The sequence below is a fragment of the Vigna radiata genome, chromosome 8 (assembly GCF_000741045.1).
Source record: "Vigna radiata var. radiata cultivar VC1973A chromosome 8, Vradiata_ver6, whole genome shotgun sequence".
Classification (NCBI taxonomy): Eukaryota; Viridiplantae; Streptophyta; class Magnoliopsida; order Fabales; family Fabaceae; genus Vigna; species Vigna radiata.
The window spans coordinates 10,418,731-10,437,732 of record NC_028358.1 but is presented as its reverse complement, the minus strand read 5'-3'; the positions used below and the strand labels follow the sequence as shown (position 1 = coordinate 10,437,732).

The following is a 19,002-nucleotide window of genomic DNA, read 5'->3' as shown; positions in this document are numbered from 1 at the left end:
TAATCCTATATAATCAGAAATATCTAGATTACATCCGTATTGTTAGAATTTTTTTTATATATTCTTGAATCATATATTTGTTATTAGAGGATATCAAATCTCTTCTATTTATTGTATTGACTTCTTTTTTTCCAATATAAATAGAGCACCTGTGCTGTGTTAGAAACACAGTTTCAACTCAATGTTTCTTTCTTCTCTAGAGTTTAACAATTATTAACAAACAACACAAAAAAGTGAAGAGAACAGCTGAGTTTGCTAATAAAAATTAAATTAAATGGACAACTAGGGACAGACAAAACAGATTGTAAAAGGAGTTTATGAAGTAGGTGGTATCGATCAATGATGTGAACTTTTATGTAAGAGTCATTTGTGAGGGTAATAGAAGGCAACGAGTCTGAGAAGGACAACTCAGAAAAATCGCTGGTTACTAGGGTTGGGCAAACTGCCTTATAGTGTACTACACTATAAAATATTATAGTTAACTATGAACTACTTTAAGAAAACTGTACTGAACTAAAAAATAGTTCAGAGTAACTGAATTGAGTAACTGAACTGAACTATTTTTTAGTCACTTATAGTGCAGTGCAGTTCAGTTAACTCTTTTTTTGTTAATTATAGTTTAGTTCAGTGAACTATTTTAACTCAAACTAATGGAATGTTTTGGCACTGCTGTTAAAGTATTGGACACTTCTAAAATACAAACTATGTACTACTAACTACAATCAGAATTATGAGTTATTAAAAGCACTCTAAACCGTGCCAAAGCTAAATCTAAAATAAGAATGTGCATAATGAATTTGAGCTTGGGTCTGCACTTGATCTCCTCCCTACATGTTCCAATATCCTGTGCATGTCTTCCTCGGAAATTGAAAGACAAAGAATTCATCAACTTCATCCAATACCAAAAGAATGCAGCACCAGAGATTCCAAAAGCTATTGTACCATTATTATTGGTTTTCAAATTCTGGAGAATATGCCACCAATGCTTTCCAAAAGTTTCTCTCCCTGTAAACAAAGCAAAGACAGATAAAATGGTTGTTCTGCAATTAAGATGGTAATGGAGTAGTTGGGTGAAGAAGCAAAATATTTAGGTTCACTGCTAAGTCTTGTAAGCCCTCTAAGGCCATATATCACGTTCAAGGCAAAGAAGGAAAATTCAGGAGAACAAAAAGCTGTTTTAAATTATGTAGTAATTCTATTTCTAATAATAATATAGTAAAAAGGAAAGAACCCATCTTTCGTTCATTCCACTGATTGAACTGCAAACTGAAATTGGTTCGAATAAAATATAAAAGAAGCATATTATAGATCATTGTTAAGACTAGTAAAACATATGAAAACGTGACAACCTCCCATCCTTTATTTTTTGACTGAAGAAAGAACAAAGCCAGAACTTTTCATATTATCATTGTTTCATCTCATTACTCCCCTTTGACTTCATTTAATTCTGCATAGAACTGCACTAATTATAATCTACTCTATTATATATGAGATAACTCTCAGCAAACTCTCCTACCTTCATTATTCAATTCAACTTTCAACAAAACCCAAACCAAATGCACATTCAAATCTCAGTGCTTCTACTATTTTCAGTTAATTATACATAAATGAAAATGTCTGCAAATATAAGAAAAACAGAGAAAAAAGCATTGAAGTACTAATGTAACTTTATTGTTTTTAAACAAAGTCAATGCAACAGTTAAAGTTAAGAAACTTTTATCCTATAAGATTTATATGAACTTTTTTTTATACCAATTTAAAAGCTTGGCAGTCACAATATAATCCCTGAATTTAAGCCCATTGTTTCCTTCAAAGTCCAATTACTTAACCTAGCTCACTCCATTGCCTAAAAACCATCAAGTAACCCCATACAAATCAATGCCTAAAAACTGCTGCGTCATGACTGCCTCTCTTCTATAAATAAAAAATGTTGTGTATACTGCTCTCCATTGACCAAAATATGATGCCAATGCTACTCTCCCTTTACCAAAAAACAAATAATTTTGCTCTCCCTTTGGCTATTTAATATCACTTCTACTCACTCCCATTCCATTCTATCTTTCTCCCTCTTTGTTTATTACCACTGAACTGTAGCATACCACTCTGCTCTTCCTTTACAATGAACCAAATTGCATCTCACAGCAAATTATTACTCACACCAAAGTGCATCGCTTTCCAAAGTGCTTCACTTTACCAGTTAATGAAAGCAATGGAACTTGGAGGTTTCTTGGCATTTAGGCCACAAACAAGATTTATTAGCACAAACATTCCAATATAAGCATAATTTTTTAGCTAAAGCAAATATCATTCACAGATACAATGACTCCACAATAAAGCCTGAAAACAAACACTCCTTTATAATGCAAGAAAATCATAACATATATCCCTTTTGAAAGGGAAAGGGAAAGCATTATTACCTTTGGGTTGCACAGTTCCGGCTAAAGGAGAAGTGTTACAGCAGAGTGCGGCAAAGCCTTGGCAAAATGAGTGACTGGAAAAATGGTTTACAAAATGAAGCTTTTCGTAGGAGGCGATGACCATTGGGCCAACATGGCAGGAGACTCTACATACCATGTTGAACTGTAGAAAATAGAGACAGTAAGATGAAACTGTGTTTCTGAAACAAAACAGGTGCTTCGTTTATATTGGAAAAGTTGATTCATTACAATAAATAGAGGATATTTAGTGTCCTCTAGTTATAAAGATACGGTGATACAATAATAAATCAAATATTTCCTAATAATAATACATATAAATTATATTTTTTATTATAAAAGATGTGAGGCTTTTTCTATAATTATATCATAGAAATGTTCTCTTATATAGTATAATACAAGATAATCTAAAAAGGAAAACTAAATTATTTTTCATGATTGTATCCTCTCTCAATTTGTGTAATTAAGGGTCAATGATTCCTAGGCATAAGTACAGAACATACTCGTAATCAAGTCTCCTAGTAATGAAATTTGATTCTTGTCTATTAAAGGAAATAGTATACAACAATGTCCTGTCTATAAAACAGACTAATATATACAAAGGGATATCTTTATCAATATTCTTGCTTCATACTTTAGATGGTTCTCAAACCTATTGTTTTCATGTATCTCATTCTTGTTTGTGTGTTCTATTTGGCATATAATTTTAGGCACTGAAAAGTGTTGAAGAAGCTGTGATAAGACTTGAAAAGTTGCTTGAAGAGTTGCATGTATCAAGCTCTAGTTCTGGAAAAGATCATTTGAAAGCAGCCTGTTCTGACTTGGAGAAAATACGAAAACTTTGGAAAGAAGCTGAATTCCTGGTGGCGTCTTTTAGAGCAAAAGCTGATTCTCTTCATGAGGTACACGGTCCACTCCTCACTAACCTCCTTGATCAATTCTTTGAAACTATACATAATGGATATCTACCTTGAAGTTTAATTTCCATAACTTTCACTAGATAAAAAAGATTAAGAACTGAATATCAATATCTAATATGTGAATGATGTAATAAGATATTATAATACAACTAACTGCTTAGGCTGGGGAAAACTGTTAAACTAACCTTTAACTAGCTTCATTCAGACACTAAATCCAAACTGTACAATGCTGGTTACTATATAGAAAGCCTTCGATGATAAAAACTATCATAGAATTCTGGCCAACAAACCAAATTGCTACAAAAATGAAAATGTGTCCTAATTACATATAATGTGGAAAGATGTCTACTTAAATTTTGTAAAAGAATGATAAAAGTAAATTTTGATAATGATATGATGTATGAGGTAAATGATGGAAATACACAATCTGCAACACTTTCCTTTTTCTTATGTTGACGTCTGTTACGTATCCGAGTATGGAACGTAACTAGAAGGTTTCCTCCACACACTTTCAGATTAGGAACAATGGAAATAATTGAATAAACCTCTTTATTGAATGGAAAATACTAAAACAAAGAAAGCAAACAATAACTGAAAGCATGACCTCTCTCAGTTATTTGAGAGCATAACCTCTCTTACAAAACTTGCAAATCAAAAGCATACCTTTTACCCTAGGCTTCCCCTTTATTTATACTACATATTTCCCGCCCCAAACCTGTACTGAATATTAGAAAATATCCTTATTAGCTATAATTAACTTATTCATATATATTTAGTCTTATTTACTATATTTAACTTATACTAAATAATATCCTAAGATATGGCCTTGTTTACTCTAATTAACTCTGGCTGAATATCCTCTCAAGATATCTCTCTTATTACTCTAATTAGTTTCCCGCTCCTCCTAACCGTTGAGACAACTAGGATGTTTCCTTGTTGCTTCCAACCGTTCGGTCAGCTCGCCCCCTTTCTTCCACCATTTGGCCAACTCATACCCCGTCTTCTACGGTTCGGTCCTCTTCTCTCTCCCTCCTATACCTTCTCCTCTCATACACTTTCTAGCCCCTGACAATGTCATTAGAAGTCACACATAGATTGGAGATAAGATCGAATTATAGTATATAAGTGGGTGCAAATCTTATCTTACTAAGCCGATTTTGTGAGGATGAGTATTTAAGTCCACTTTTGAAGATGGTATCATAGCTTATCCTAGTGAAGCTTGTTGGGCTTATTGTATCACTCGCTATTAGATCACTATCAAACCACCTACAAATATCTAGACCAGTCATCAGTGAGGTGTATAGAAGATCCCACATCGACTAGAGATATAATCAAATTACAATGAGTGTATATAAACCTCACCTTACTAAGCTTATTTTGTGAGGTTGAGTTACATTTAATGTTTATTATTTAAGAATTTCTTTTGCCTCTTTCCCTGAAAGAGGAAACCTTTTCTAGTTTCTAGTACCAAATAATATTTTGCCTTTAATATTGTTATATATGTTGTTATAATATTGTATATGCATTGTTTGTTGGTATTTGTTTATAGTTATGAACAAATCCATAAACTAACTAGTGAGTGGTCCAATTATAGAAGTTAGGATTATAAATATGTAATTGGCACTTGTTACATTTGTTGCATATAAGACTCATTAATTTGGTTCCTAAAGTGCAGTTATATTGTTTTTTGGTCCATTGAAAGATTAGAATGATAGAACTAAACGACTGCTTTGATGGCTTTGATTGACATTGAAGGGTCGTTTTTCCATTTTACTTATAAATAGAGAACCAATATGATAAAAATGGACATTTAGAAGTTGAGATTAATAGAAGTTTGGAAATTGAATGCATCCTGCATTTATTGATGCTATAACAAAAGATGCTATAACATGACAGTCAAATGTGTTTACCTAACTTGCATTTCGCACAATTCAAACTAACGTCACTAATGATGCAAATACGATCTTGATATTTCTAATTATAGAGATATGATCTTGATACTTCTAATTATAAAGATATGATCTTGATATTTCTAATTATAAAGATACGATCTTCATATCTGTTCTTACACTGATACGATCCATATTTCTATACTTGTAACAATTTCTTTGTACAATAATTCATTGTGTTGCTTGACTCCCTGGTACACTAGTCAAATACTTTTTCCTTTGAGTTTCTTTTTTACTGTTATAATATTTCTATTATACTCATTCAGGGGGTTAACAGTGGCCGGAACTACACACCAGTTGAAGAAGACGAGTATGTGAAAGGGAAAAGCAGAAAGAATGCTAATGTAAGGGTAGACAGGAACAAAAGGTATGAATATCTAGTTGCCTATTTCTGAGAGCACAACTGGCATCTATTACTTCGTTTTCTTGGCAGTGTTTTATTGTCCTGCTTTTATATTTATTTGAGAAGAACATGGTTTTTCTCCAGAAATGTTGGAAAGTCGCGTGGATTTTGGAGCATCTTTGAAGGTCCTGTCACCAAAAAGCCCGGCTTAGAATCTGACGTGGATCCTTATGTATGTATTGGTGTATTTATAATTTGATGTTGTTAATATCCTCTCCGTATCTTTAGTGGCATTTGTTCTATGATGCTTTTTCTTTTATTGTCATAAGTAATAAATAATGTATTACCATATTTTCATTGTAATTGTGTTAGATTAGTGAAACAGAAAAAGGAACTGCTGCAGGTCACATATGGAGAAGTGAAAGTTGACCTCAAAAGGCCTATCTTAAGAATTTATAAACCTGTCTTTTTATACCTTTTCCTTAGACCTTGCAAAAGTGGTTGACTATTGTTAGCTTCAAAGTTTACAATGTCAAAATGCTAAGTTTAAAACATTACTTCTTTTGCATGAGTTTTATTGCCTATTAATTCTTATCTTGAATTTGCTTGTACTTCATTTAGTCTACTTGTAAAAAATTGTCTGTTACAATTAGTGAGTGGATACTTTGTGGAACTTTAGTAACATGGACTTCTTCCTATCTTGATTGAAGGAAAATAATATCGAACAGCCTGCACCAAACGTTGGGGTTGTGGAACAAGAATCCAATGAAATCCGCCGCTTTGAGCTTCTGCGAAATGAGCTTATAGAACTTGAGAAACGGGTTCAAAGAAGTGCCTATCAGTCAGAAAATAATGAAGTATGTCTGAAATACTCAATAAGTTACAAGTTTATGATTTTATATTGCTTACAAAAGTTTTTCTTACTAAGTGCATTGGTAAATAATTCTTTAGAAGAGTAAGGATCCTGACAAAATTTCTTGGGAGTACTAACCTGCTTTTACAAAACCTCTTGAAAGATTTTGTAAAGATGAGGATTTTTCTAAACTTCCTCCTTGCAAACATGCCACTCTTCAGTTTGCACCACTGATAATGCTCCAAAAGAGAAACATCAATAGAAGGCATCAACAGAGTTGTCCTTTCATGGTTTATAATTGCGGAAAATATTATGTATATTTTCTAAATTGGGGAAAATACAAAAGAAGGTATAAATAGAAAACAAGGGAATAAATCTGTTCACTAATCTATCCCTAAAAATCAGGGACATAATTCTCCCTATAAATGTTCTGCACAAATAAGGAAATAAAAACTTATCTTATTTACATTAAATCCTATTATGGGCTGTACAAATCAGAAATGACTGGTTCTGATTGATATGTCCTGATCTCAAGCAGATTCTGATTGATATGTGCTGATCTCAAGCAGATTCTGATTGATATGTGCTGATCTCCAACACTCCCCCTCAATCTGGGTGGTAGATGTCTATCATACCCAGATTAGATTTAATGTTTTCATGTGTTCCTTGGAAGAGCCTTTGTCAGGATGTCTGCTATTTGTTTGCATAATGGAACATGTCAGTACTCTCAGATTTAGAAGGAATAGAATACTTTCTTATTATTCCAAGAGGTTATTAACCTCTATATAAATACATAAGTCTGCAGTATATTTTAAGAAATATGGACTGCATATTATCAGGAATAAATNCCTATGATTACGGGATTAATCAACTATAAATGAACCTAATAAAGACAGCACAAAACTGTTACAAAATTACAGCATATCAAATATAAACCTTCCTAAAATACATCATGCCAATCTCTATCACACCAATCACGCTTTCTGACACTCCCCCTCAAGCTGGTGAATAGGTGTTTTCCATTCCCAGCTTGGATATGATTCTTTCAAAGTTAATGTAGTTCAGCCCCTTGGTGAGTATGTCTGCAATTTGGTTCTGGGTGGATACATATGGTGTGCAAATCATGCCACTGTCTAGTTTTTCCTTGATAAAGTGTCTATCAACCTCAATATGTTTAGTTCTATCATGTTGTACCGGGTTGTGGGCTATGCTAATTGCAGATTTGTTGTCACAGTATAACCTCATTGGTTCATCCCACTTTATCCTCAAGTCTTCTAATATAATCTTCAGCCATAGAAGTTCACATATTCCGTGGGCCATTGCTCGAAATTCTGCTTCAGCACTTGATCTAGCCACTATATTCTGTTTTTTACTCTTCCAAGTAACTAAGTTTCCACCAAGGACGGTGCAGTATCCCGTGGTTGATCTCCTATCTACCACTGACCCCGCATAGTCTGCATCTGTGTATGCCTCAAGACTTACACTCTTGTTCCGTTTGAACAAAATTCCTCTTCCGGGAGTCCCTTTCAAGTACTGNACAATTCTAAGAGNAGCTTGTAAATGTGCTTCCTTTGGTTGGTGCATAAACTGGCTGACAAGACTCACAGCAAACGCAATGTCTGGTCTAGTGTGAGATAAGTAAATAAGCCTGCCCACAAGTCTTTGATACATTTCCTTGTCCACAACAACATCCTCTTCCATACTTCCCAATTTTATATTTGGATCAACTGGGGTGCTTGCTGGTCTGCAGCCTGTCTTTCCTAGTTTCTTTAAGCAAGTCTGTCTTTCCTGTTTCTTTAAGCAAGTCAGTAATATACTTTTGTTGAGATATAAAGATTCCTTTCTTGGAATGAGCTACTTCAATTCCTAAGAAATATTTAAGCCTCCCTAGGGTCTTGATCTCAAACTCGGTTGCAAGGCATTCGCATAACACTTGCTGTTCCTTTTTGTCATCTCCACTTACTATAATGTCATCTACATATACTAATAGAATTGTTACTCCCCCTGAAACTGAATGTTTGATAAATAAAGTGTGATCCCCTTGGCTTTGTTTNTAGCCCAAACCTATCATAACTTTGGTAAATCTCCNAAACCATGCTCTTGGGGATTGTTTCAACCCATATAGAGCCTTTCTTAACTTGCAAACAGTTCCAGCAGTAGCCTGTCCATTGTAACCAGGGGGCAACTCCATGTATATTTCTTCTTCAAGGTCTCCATGTAGAAAAGCATTCTTCACATCAAANTGCTGCAGATCCCAATCATTATTTGCTGCTAGTGACAATATTACTCTGACCGTGTTCATTTTAGCAACCGGGGCAAATGTCTCCAAGTAATCAACTCCATAAGTTTGAGTGAAGCCTTTGGCTACCAACCTTGCTTTGTAACGTTCGATTGTTCCATCCGCCCTATACTTTATTGCATATACCCACTTACACCCTACTGGTTTTTTTCCAGGAGGTAGGGTGACAAGTTCCCAGGTCCCATTTTTGTTTAACGTCTCCATTTCCACATCCATGGCCTGTTTCCATTTCCTGTCAGACAATGCTTCAGATACAGAGGAAGGTGTGTGTGTGGAGTTGAGGTTAATGAGAAAAGTTTTATGGGTAGGTGAGAATTTTTCAAAGGATAAGAAATTTGATAGTGGGTAAAGTGGTTGTTGGGTGCATGTTCTAGTTCCCTTTCTAAGGGCAATGGGTAGGTTAAGAGTTTGGTCTACCTACACTTCTGAATTTTCATAAACAAGTTCATTAGAATCATTGGAATTTATAGGTTTTGAAGGTGTTACCTCATGTAGTGACGGCGGATTGGATTCTTGGACATTGCTAGGTTCTAGAATGGCCTTTTCTCTCCTTGAATATACCATATTTTTCCCAAATTTTCCGCCGCCATCAGGTGCAGGTCTCACTGGTTCAGGTGCAGTTTCTGGTTCAGGTGCAGGTTCAATTCCTCCCTCAATTTCAGGAACAACAATGCCATTTGTCCCACCAATTTCAGGTCCAAACGTTATGTTTGGGAACATGAGCGTCTCATCTTCCTCTCTTACATTCTCCCCCTGAAGATGAGGTTGTTTGAAGTAACTCTCTTTTTCGTTGAAGGTGACATCTCTTGACACATAGAATTTCTTGGAAAGAGGTTGATAACATTTGTATCCCTTTTGTGTGGTAGAGTACCCTAAGAAAACACATTTGACAGCCCTAGGATCCAATTTTCCCCTTTCATTACTATGAACATGTACAAAGGAATCACCCAAATATTTTAGGTTGGAGGTTATTTGTAGGGTCTAAGTGTGGGTAGAATGAGGATAAAACTTCCATGGGACTTTTTGAATTTAAAACTTTAGTAGGTAACCTATTGATTAGATAGGTGGCAGTAAGAAGGGCTTCCCCCCAAAATCTCTTAGGAACATGATTTTGAAAAAGTAGAGCTCTAGTTTGATCTAAAAGGTGACCATTTTTCCTTTCTGCAATCCCATTCTGTTGGGGTGTGTTCATACATGAGGACTCATGGATTATCCCTTCCTTTTGGCAAAAAGAGTTTAGAACAAAATTAAAGTAGTCCTTGGCATTGTCGGACCTAATTCTTTTGATATTGACCCTAAATTGATTTTTAATCATTGAGACAAACTAGACAAATACAGAGCTAACTTTAGATTTTTGTTTCAACAAAAAGACCCAAGTCACCCGAGTACAATCTTCAATGAATGTTAAAAACCATTTTGCACCTGAAATATTAGGAACATATGCAGGACCCCATACATCAGTGTGAACAAGGAAAAATGGAAAAGGACTCATTTTGTTGCTAATGGGAAAAGGTACACGTTTGTGTTTCGCAAATTCGCACACCTCACAATGGAGACTCTCCACATTTAAATTTTTAAACAAGGAAGGGAAAAGTAATTTTATAACTTGAAATGATGGATGTCCTAGCCGATAATGATGAAGTTGAGCTTTCTCTTTATTGGTCATGGTGGATTTAGAAATGAGACTCTTGTTAGGCAGATTAGGGTCCTCCATGTAATATAGGCCATTCCATTCTCTAGCATGTCCAATCGTCCTCCCCGAGTTNTTGTCCTGCAATATACATGTGTTGCTGTCAAAAACAACATTACATGAAAGATCTTTGGTGAGTTTTTGTATGGAAATCAGGTTGGTAGATAGTTTAGGGACATGAAGAACATTTTTTAAAGTCATGGATGGGCTTATTTGGACATCTTGTCCAGCTGCAGTTATGAGGGTTCCATCTGCTGTGGAAATTTTCTTGTTGCTAGGACATGGGGAATATGTGGAGAAGTATTTGGATAGGGGGGTCATATGGTCAGTGGCTCCAGAGTCTAATATCCAGTAATGTGTANATGGTGTATCTGAAACATTAAGCCNAAACAAAAGTGGAAACTTACCCGAATATGTCAAAGAGCACGTACCTGTGGGCTTCTCCAATTTACTAAGGATGGATCTTACCCGTTCTATCTCTTCATGATTCAACTAGACAATTTTTTCACCTTGTCCATTAGCAATGTATGCTTTTTTCTGTGGTCCTCCTTTCGGTCCCCATTCTCGACTTGGGTTTTTTGGCCCCCATTCTTGACTTGGGGTTTTCCCATCTTCTCCTCTTGAGCCCCATTCTCTACTTGTGGTCTTTCCATCTTGCAGTCCCCATTCTCGGCTTGGGGGCTTTCCATGTAATTTCCAGCACTTTTCCCTTGTGTGACGAGGCTTTTTACAATGNGTACACCAAATCTCCTCATGTTTTTTCTCCATACTGGGAATCCAGTTTTTCCTCTGATTGGCAACCATGATTGTTCCTCCTTCAGCTATCATTGCAGAGTTTTCGGTGGTTGAGGTCTCCAGCATCAACCCTCTTCTGCTTTCTTCACTTCGGATAATGGCCACCACTTCATTAAGCCCTGGGACTTTCTCTTTTCCCCAGGATTTGAATTCGGACCTGGTCATACTCAGGATTTAGGCCTACCAAAAAATCATAGACCCTATCTTGTTCAATATACTCTTTTAGAATTGCTGAGTCTTCTGAACACTTTGCTTTTATAACTCGATAGTGATCCAATTCCATCCATAGAGACTTGAGTTGATTGGCATATTCTGTAATGGATTTGTTTCCCTGTTTGGCAGCCANNGTTTTCACTTTTACATCATAGATTTGGGCAGCATCCTTGGCCTTAGAGTATGTTTGTTCGANTGCCTCCCAAATTTCCTTTGNTGATTTCAGAAACNTGCAGGTATCACTGATTTCTGGGACCATTGAATTCCACAGCCACGCCATGATCATGGAGTCTTCTTCATCCCATGATTTGAATTTGGGATCAGTCGCACCAGGTGCATCACCCGTCAGGTGGCTGATCTTCCCTTTCCCTTTCAAGATGGTCTTTGTTGGAAGTCCCACATCGACTAGAGATGAGGCCATTTAAGTGTATATAAGTGGGTGCAAACCTCACCCTACAAGCCGGTTTTGTGGGGTTGAGTTAGGCTTAAAGTCCACTTCTAACAGTCTTAATGATTTGAGACCATTTGAGGTAGTTTTTCCCATTTAATCGATAAGCGGAATGAACATTTTGTAGCTCTCCAGCAGTCTGGAATCTGTCTCCTGTCTCCAAATTCGCGAGGTCAGCCATACCCAGATGCGATGCAATGAAGGCTTGTAACAAGGCCTAAAGGTGGTGCAGCAATAAAGGCTGCTTTTTAGGTTAACTGTTGAGCAGCAATGAAGGCTGCAGTTTTGGTTTAAAGGCACGGTCAGAGACTCCCAAGGATCGGGAGCTCTGATACCATCTCAGATTTAGAAGGAATAGAATACTTTCTTATTATTCCAAGAGGTTATTAACCTCTATATAAATACATAAGTCTGCAGTATATTTTAGGAAATATGGACTGCATATTATCAGGAATAAATCCCTATGATTACGGGATTAATCAACTATAAATGAACCTAATAAAGACAGCACAAAACTGTTACAAAATTACAGCATATCAAATATAAACCTTCCTAAAATACATCATGCCAATCTCTATCACACCAATCACGCTTTCTGACAAGTACTTATAATACCATGGTCAATTTTGTCTTAACGAAGAGTAGGTCAATCTCCACATGTTTTGTCCTATCTTGGTTTATTGAGTTCTTTGCAATGCTATAGTAGCTTTGTTGTCTCATAACATCCTCATAGTGTGATGGACAGAATCCTCTTAAATTGAATTTCTTCACATATACCTTGAACCATAGCTCTAAATTCAGCTTTTGTATTGCTCCTTGTCACACATACTACTTCTTGTTTCTCCAAGGTATATGTGGTGGCAAGGAACTGTGCAGCAGAAGTTGAATTTACCTTGACTGTTCTGTTAGATTGCACATTGAATGTCACTTTTACAGGATTTACTAGCTATTGATGCCATAGTATATGACATGATTTCTTTGCTTAGAAAAGCTTGCCAGTATTCTGCAACCCTCTTTACTTAAATAGGCAGCATAAAATATTTTTACATTACTATGGGAGATTGCAAGAGATATGCAATAAAATGAGGGATTATAGGAGATTTCCTATCTACAGGGAGTAATTCCTGATAAATCTTAACATCAATCTATTAAAGGTAGAAACTAATCTAATAAAGACATAATAAAATACATTAACATCCCCTTCAAATTGATGTTGGTAAGTCAACCAGCAACAATTTGCCAACAAGAAACTGATGGCATTGTCGAGACAAGGCTTTGATAAATATATTAGCAACTTGAAGATTAGTGATGTAAGGTAGAGAGATGACTGTGTCGGTTAAGGCTTCCTGAATATAATGACAATCTATTTCAATATACTTGGTACGTTCATGAAACAATAGATTTGCAACAATCTGAATAACACTTGTATTATCAAACATGAATAGGTGTAGATGTAGGTTGAGAAAACCCAAGCTGCTCCAAAAGACCACGTAACCATAACTTCAACACAAGCAAATGACATTGAACAATATTTAGCCTCAGTAGAAGATTTAGAAACACGATCTTGCTTCTTACATTTCCAAGAAATTAAGGCACCATCAAGAAACATACACCAACCTGTAGTAGACCGACGAGTATCTAGACAGTCTACCCAACATCACTGTGTCCTAAGCTGTAAAGATGAGTCTTTGGGAAAGAATAACTCACGTGTGGGTGATTCTTTAAGGTATCAAATAATGTGGTGAACAACAACAAAATGAAGATGACGAGAAGTAGGCTTGGGAAAATTTTAGGTAGAGTAATGGTTAGGTATATAAGACTTCCTAGCAAACATTGATAGAGAGTGGGAAATAGGTGAGCTGTCCAAGATCTTTCATTCGAAATGTTGCATGTAGCTCGATATGCAACTTCTTAATTAAGTAATGATTAGTTCCTGTAATGATGAGATCATCCACATAAACCAAAGGAGAGCTATACTAGTGGGAAACTTGTGAAAGAAGACTTAGTCATATTGACTCTGACTGAAGGAGAACTGAAGTAGAGTAGTGTGAAACTTCTTAAACCAAGCCCAAGGAGCTTGTTTAAGCCCATACAAGGAACGTTGCAGTTTACAAACATATGAAGAAGTAACCATACCAAAAGGAAGTTTCATGCAAATTTCTTCTTTGAGATCACCATGAAGAAAAACATTCTTCACATCCATTTGATGCAATGGCCAAGATTGAGAAGTAGCAAGAGCAATGATTGTTTGAATGGTAGTCATTTTGGCAACAGGAGCAAATTTATCCTCATAATCAATTCCATAAATGGGATTGATTACCAAGAGCTACTAAACGAGCTTTATAGCGACCTAAAGAGCCATCAAATCGGAGCTTGACAGAGAAAACCCATTTACTTCCAATATGTTTGACGATGGAAGGACAAGACACAATGTCCCATGTGTGATTTTCTTATATTGCCTAGAGTTCTTCTTGAATTGCCTTTTTCCAACATTCATGTTCCATAGCCTGGAAAGAATATAAATAGAAGACAAGGTAGCTAATAAAGAAACAAGTGAAAAAACCATACCAATAAGGGGGTTTTGATGATCGAGTGGATTGGCGAAGAGGTAGAACAGACAGAACAAGATCCAGGAGGTGGGTTAGGATCGAGTGTTAGAGCATCATCATGAAGGGTTCCATGATGAGGACAATGTCTCTCATACAAGAAACCAGGCTTGAACTGTTCCACAGTTTGTGAAGATTCTAAATAATGTGGCTTAAGAGATAAAGATGAAGATGAAGGTGCAACATATAGGGAATAAAATACTGATTTTCAAAGAAAATCACATTCTTGGACACTCAAATGTGACAGAGCTAAGGATCATAGCAAACATAACCCTTTTGATTAAGAGAATAACCTAGAAAAACACACATAACAAATTGATTAGTGAGTTTGTGACGTTCATAAGTAGGAAGAAGCACAAAACAAGCACAACCAAAAGTACAAAGATCAGAGTATGAAGGAGAATGCCTAAACAACTTATAGAAAGGAAAAACATGATGTATATTAGGAGAAGGTAATCTATTTATTAAATGAACATTAGTAGAAAGAGTTTCACACCAAAACCTAGGAGGACCAAAGGATTCAAGCAAAAGAGTGCGTACAACATCAAGAAGATGATAGTTCTTTCTTTCAGCATTACCATTTTCTTGTGGTGTGGAAGGACAAGAACGGTGAGATATAATCCTCTCATGTTGAAAAAAACTGTGAAATGCATTACACATATATTCTCCTCCAAAATCAAATCTAGATTTTTATGAGTAGATAAACTGAGTCTTAAGAAATGAGACAAAACATTGAAAAACAGATAAAACGTCTCCTTTAGAGCAAAGAAAATATAGTAATCTATGAATGTAAAAGTATTTATAACCTGCATGATACACTATACAAGAAATCCCTCAAACATCACTATGAATAATGTCAAAACCATGATTTAAGCAAGATGCATTATGAGAAAACGGTAAAGTTTTACTTTTACCAAGTTTGCATTATGATTATGCCACATTTTATTCAGCTGTTGATCATCTATACCAACTAGAGAAAAAACAGGGCAGTATAGGGAAGGAGATAAGCATGCGGAAAGAGTCGTCCCACTTTAGGTTCCTTCATAATGATCTTCTCGGATACTTGATCTAGTACAACACAACCAAAACATGGACATTATAATCATGATCAACTAATTGGCCAACAAATATAAGGTTTGTGGAAAGACTTGAGACACAAAAACATAAGGGGAAATATCAATAGCACTAATATGTAAGGAGGTGCCACCAACTGTTTGAATTAGATGATTTCCATCATAAGTTTTCACATTCGATAGAGACACAAGGGAATTTGGCATATGATTAGAGGCTCATAATCAAGGTACCAAGGTTGAAAAGAAATGGGAATATTACCTGAAGACCAAAGACAAAAAAAACTTACATAATCATATTTCTGGAGTAAAAGTGTTTGCAGAAGGTGTAGGACAAGCTGTGATAATATGCCCTTGTTGCTTGTAATAGTTTTAAAATTTTTGTGGACAATCCTTCACAAGATGACTAAATCCTTTACAACTGTATCATTGGACAGAACATACCTCTAGTCTTATTCTTTCCTTGGGTGGCATAGGCCACAATAACAGAAGCAGTAGAATTGATGTGTTACATCACTGCATGCGTTGTGATTCGTTGTTCCTCTTGGAGAAGCTCGCTCAAGCAAGCATCCAAATGAGGCACTGGTTCACGGTTCATCGTATTGGAATGAGTAGCTTCAAAGTCAGATAGTAGCTTCATCAAAAATTTATCTCACTTGCTAGTCCCGTGCACGGTTTGAACAATAGCTAGGGCTTCACTAGAAATACGCGCATAAATAATATTTGAATATTCAGCCCAAAGATTCTTAAAACCAGAAAACTATTCCTCAATCAATAGATTCCCTTGCATGAAATTGGTCATGTCATGCTCCAATTGAAACCTTCGAGCTTGGTCATCTCATGCTCCAATTGAAACCTTCGAGTGGCATTGGTTTGATTATAAACCTTTTTCAAATAATCTCACGTGTCCTTAGCACTATTGTAAGGCCTAAGATTAAGAATAAATGGAGGCTTAACTAAGCTAAGAATTCAGGTCATGATTGAAGCTTAGCCAACCGGGTAGAAGCTCGGCTTGTAGAGTAAGAGCTCGTTCTGTTGGGTAGAAGCTTCGGTGTGTCGGGTAGGAGCTCGGCCAGCTGGGTAGACAGCACCAACCCACAAACCTTGTGTGTTATGTATGGAGAAGACTAATAAAGACATAATAAAATACATTAACAAAACAAACATCAAGTCTTTCCTTACTCTGATTCATTAACATTACATCACTATCTTCATATTCTCAACCATATGCATCATCATCATCTTTCACACTAATAAATCCTTAATATACAACTATAATTGTCTAAAGCTGATTTTGGCCTAACTTTGTTCCATATTCACGGATTTTGAAGGTTCGTGATATCATTGATCAATACTACTGTCTGTATGTTCTTTCCACTAAGATTTTTACCTTGACTGTTCTGTTAGATTGCGCATTGAATGTTACTTTTACAGGATTTACTAGCTATTGATGATGGTGCTCGTTATACTGATGAGGCTGGGGTTGTTAAGATGGCCAGGGTTGAGAAGAAAGAAAACATCCTGGAAAAATCTATTGGCAGACTAAAAGAAACAGGAACGGTATGATTTTATCTTGGAAGGATTATCTTGCTTTTATTTGGTTTATGAATTCATTTGCATCGCTGCACTGATTATATGAAACCAACTTCTTTGTACCCTGTTTTTTCTGTATTATTGAATAAGCAGGATGTCTGGCAAGGAACTCAGCTTCTTGCTATTGATGTTGCTGCTGCCACGGGTTTACTTAGAAGGGCACTTATAGGGGACGAATTGACGGAGAAAGAGAAGAAAACACTTAAAAGAACCTTGACTGACATGGCTTCGGTTATTCCTATTGGTGTTTTAATGCTTATTCCAGTGAGTTGAACACACTATTAGTCTCATTTTCTAATCTCAATCGTTTCTTGTTCAGCAAGGAGAAGCATATTGTTCTCCTCATGCAAGTGTTTTAGCATATGGATATTGTTCAGCCTATTTTTATAATGTGCAACAAAGAACGTAGAACTCTTAATTAGTCAAGTCTGTTTTACACCTTCGATGCACCCCTTGACGTAAGTGAAAATGGAGAATGCACAAGCCCATCTGTACCATACTAATACTAAAACTCCGTTTCTTTTTAAGATCAATGTGAGTAACAAAGATTAAACCCTAGAACACTGGATTAAAGAGGCTAAAATTTTTAATGTCAAGGAGTAACTACAAAAAGCTATGCTATTTGATGAAAGCTTTGATAAATATCCATTATTTAGTTAGCTAGTTACATCAATATTCAAGTCGTAGAAGTTGTAGAACCTCATAGTCTGCAAGTTAGGCATTGTATTCAAGGGAGAATTCCCTTAGTTTTTTTTTTCGAGAGGATTGTTAGTAACACACTCTTTCTAACACTGTCTATTATTGGTTAAAATTTATTGAAAACTACAAAATTAACAGAGAGGCTCGTTAAATGAGAAGTGAGGTCAACCAAAATTTATAGTTCCAATAAATTTCAGCTAATAATAATGTGTTCAAAACACTGTATTGCTAGAATTTTTCGTTTTTCCATTCAGACTGCCAGGTTTCTTTTGTGTATGAATGACATTGCTGTTTGTAAACAAAAATAGGTCTAATTTAGCATAAAATATCTTCTCTTTCCTGCATATATCCCGATAGTATCTATAATTATTAGAATGTATTGCGTTATCTTCATACTTCATGATATCATAGTTCCCAATATTTATTTGTTTTGGAGGAGGGTTTGCTTTCGCCAAAAAAGAAAGATGCCTTCGTTGTTGCCTCCATGACTACTTTTTCCACCTGGGTTATGCTCTCTATCTGCTGCTGTCATACCAGTATTTGGCACCTTCAATGTACCCCTTTTTTTATTGCTTCACCGAGTGCAATCTGCCACCAATTGGTTGGTACCTTCGGGCCTCCATATAATCTCTTCGTCAGCACCTTTGAACCCTAATATTCTTCCAATTCTTAACCAAATGTACTCCCTTAATGGAGGAAACTTTTTGCGGTGGTTCTGTATATTCTTTTAACCTCCTTACGGCAAACCATTGCTTGACATTTTCTTTATAACTAATAGCTTACCTATAGAGTGATTTCAGCAACCTGCGCTGGTAAGAACTGTCATCAGCTCATCAACTTTAGGAGTATTGAAATAGTAAATAGCTCCAATTTGGGGTAGAATAACTTTTCTCCTTGTACATGTCCTATTAATCTTTGTATAAACTTAATTATTGATCCTGTCTAAGCGACAGATTCTACCATTTTCTTTTTCCCGAGACTGAGCCTGCCAAACTTGGCATGGTCTTCGTTTTACTCCTTTAACTCTTCCTTCTATAAATATTGAATTGGAAAAATAAGATGAAGAACGAATGCATATAGAAGATGCAG

The 19,002-nt window shown here is 35.9% G+C and overlaps 1 protein-coding gene across 3 annotated transcripts in view; it reads left to right on the top strand.

Annotated features, from left to right (window-relative positions):
• The window catches only part of LOC106771882, a 31,014-nt gene that overhangs the window by 10,924 nt on the left and 1,088 nt on the right, over positions 1-19,002 (top strand). For 2 of the 3 annotated variants that reach the window (XM_014657896.2, XM_022784582.1), the window contains 6 exons: positions 3,146-3,337; positions 5,571-5,671; positions 5,792-5,879; positions 6,358-6,504; positions 17,056-17,181; positions 17,308-17,478. In XM_014657896.2, coding sequence (XP_014513382.1) covers positions 3,146-3,337; positions 5,571-5,671; positions 5,792-5,879; positions 6,358-6,504; positions 17,056-17,181; positions 17,308-17,478 — 825 coding nt within the window. Of the gene's footprint in view, positions 1-3,145; positions 3,338-5,570; positions 5,672-5,791; positions 5,880-6,357; positions 6,505-12,881; positions 13,039-17,055; positions 17,182-17,307; positions 17,479-19,002 lie in introns of those variants that run through there. The other variant, XM_014657897.2, reaches the window with a different exon arrangement.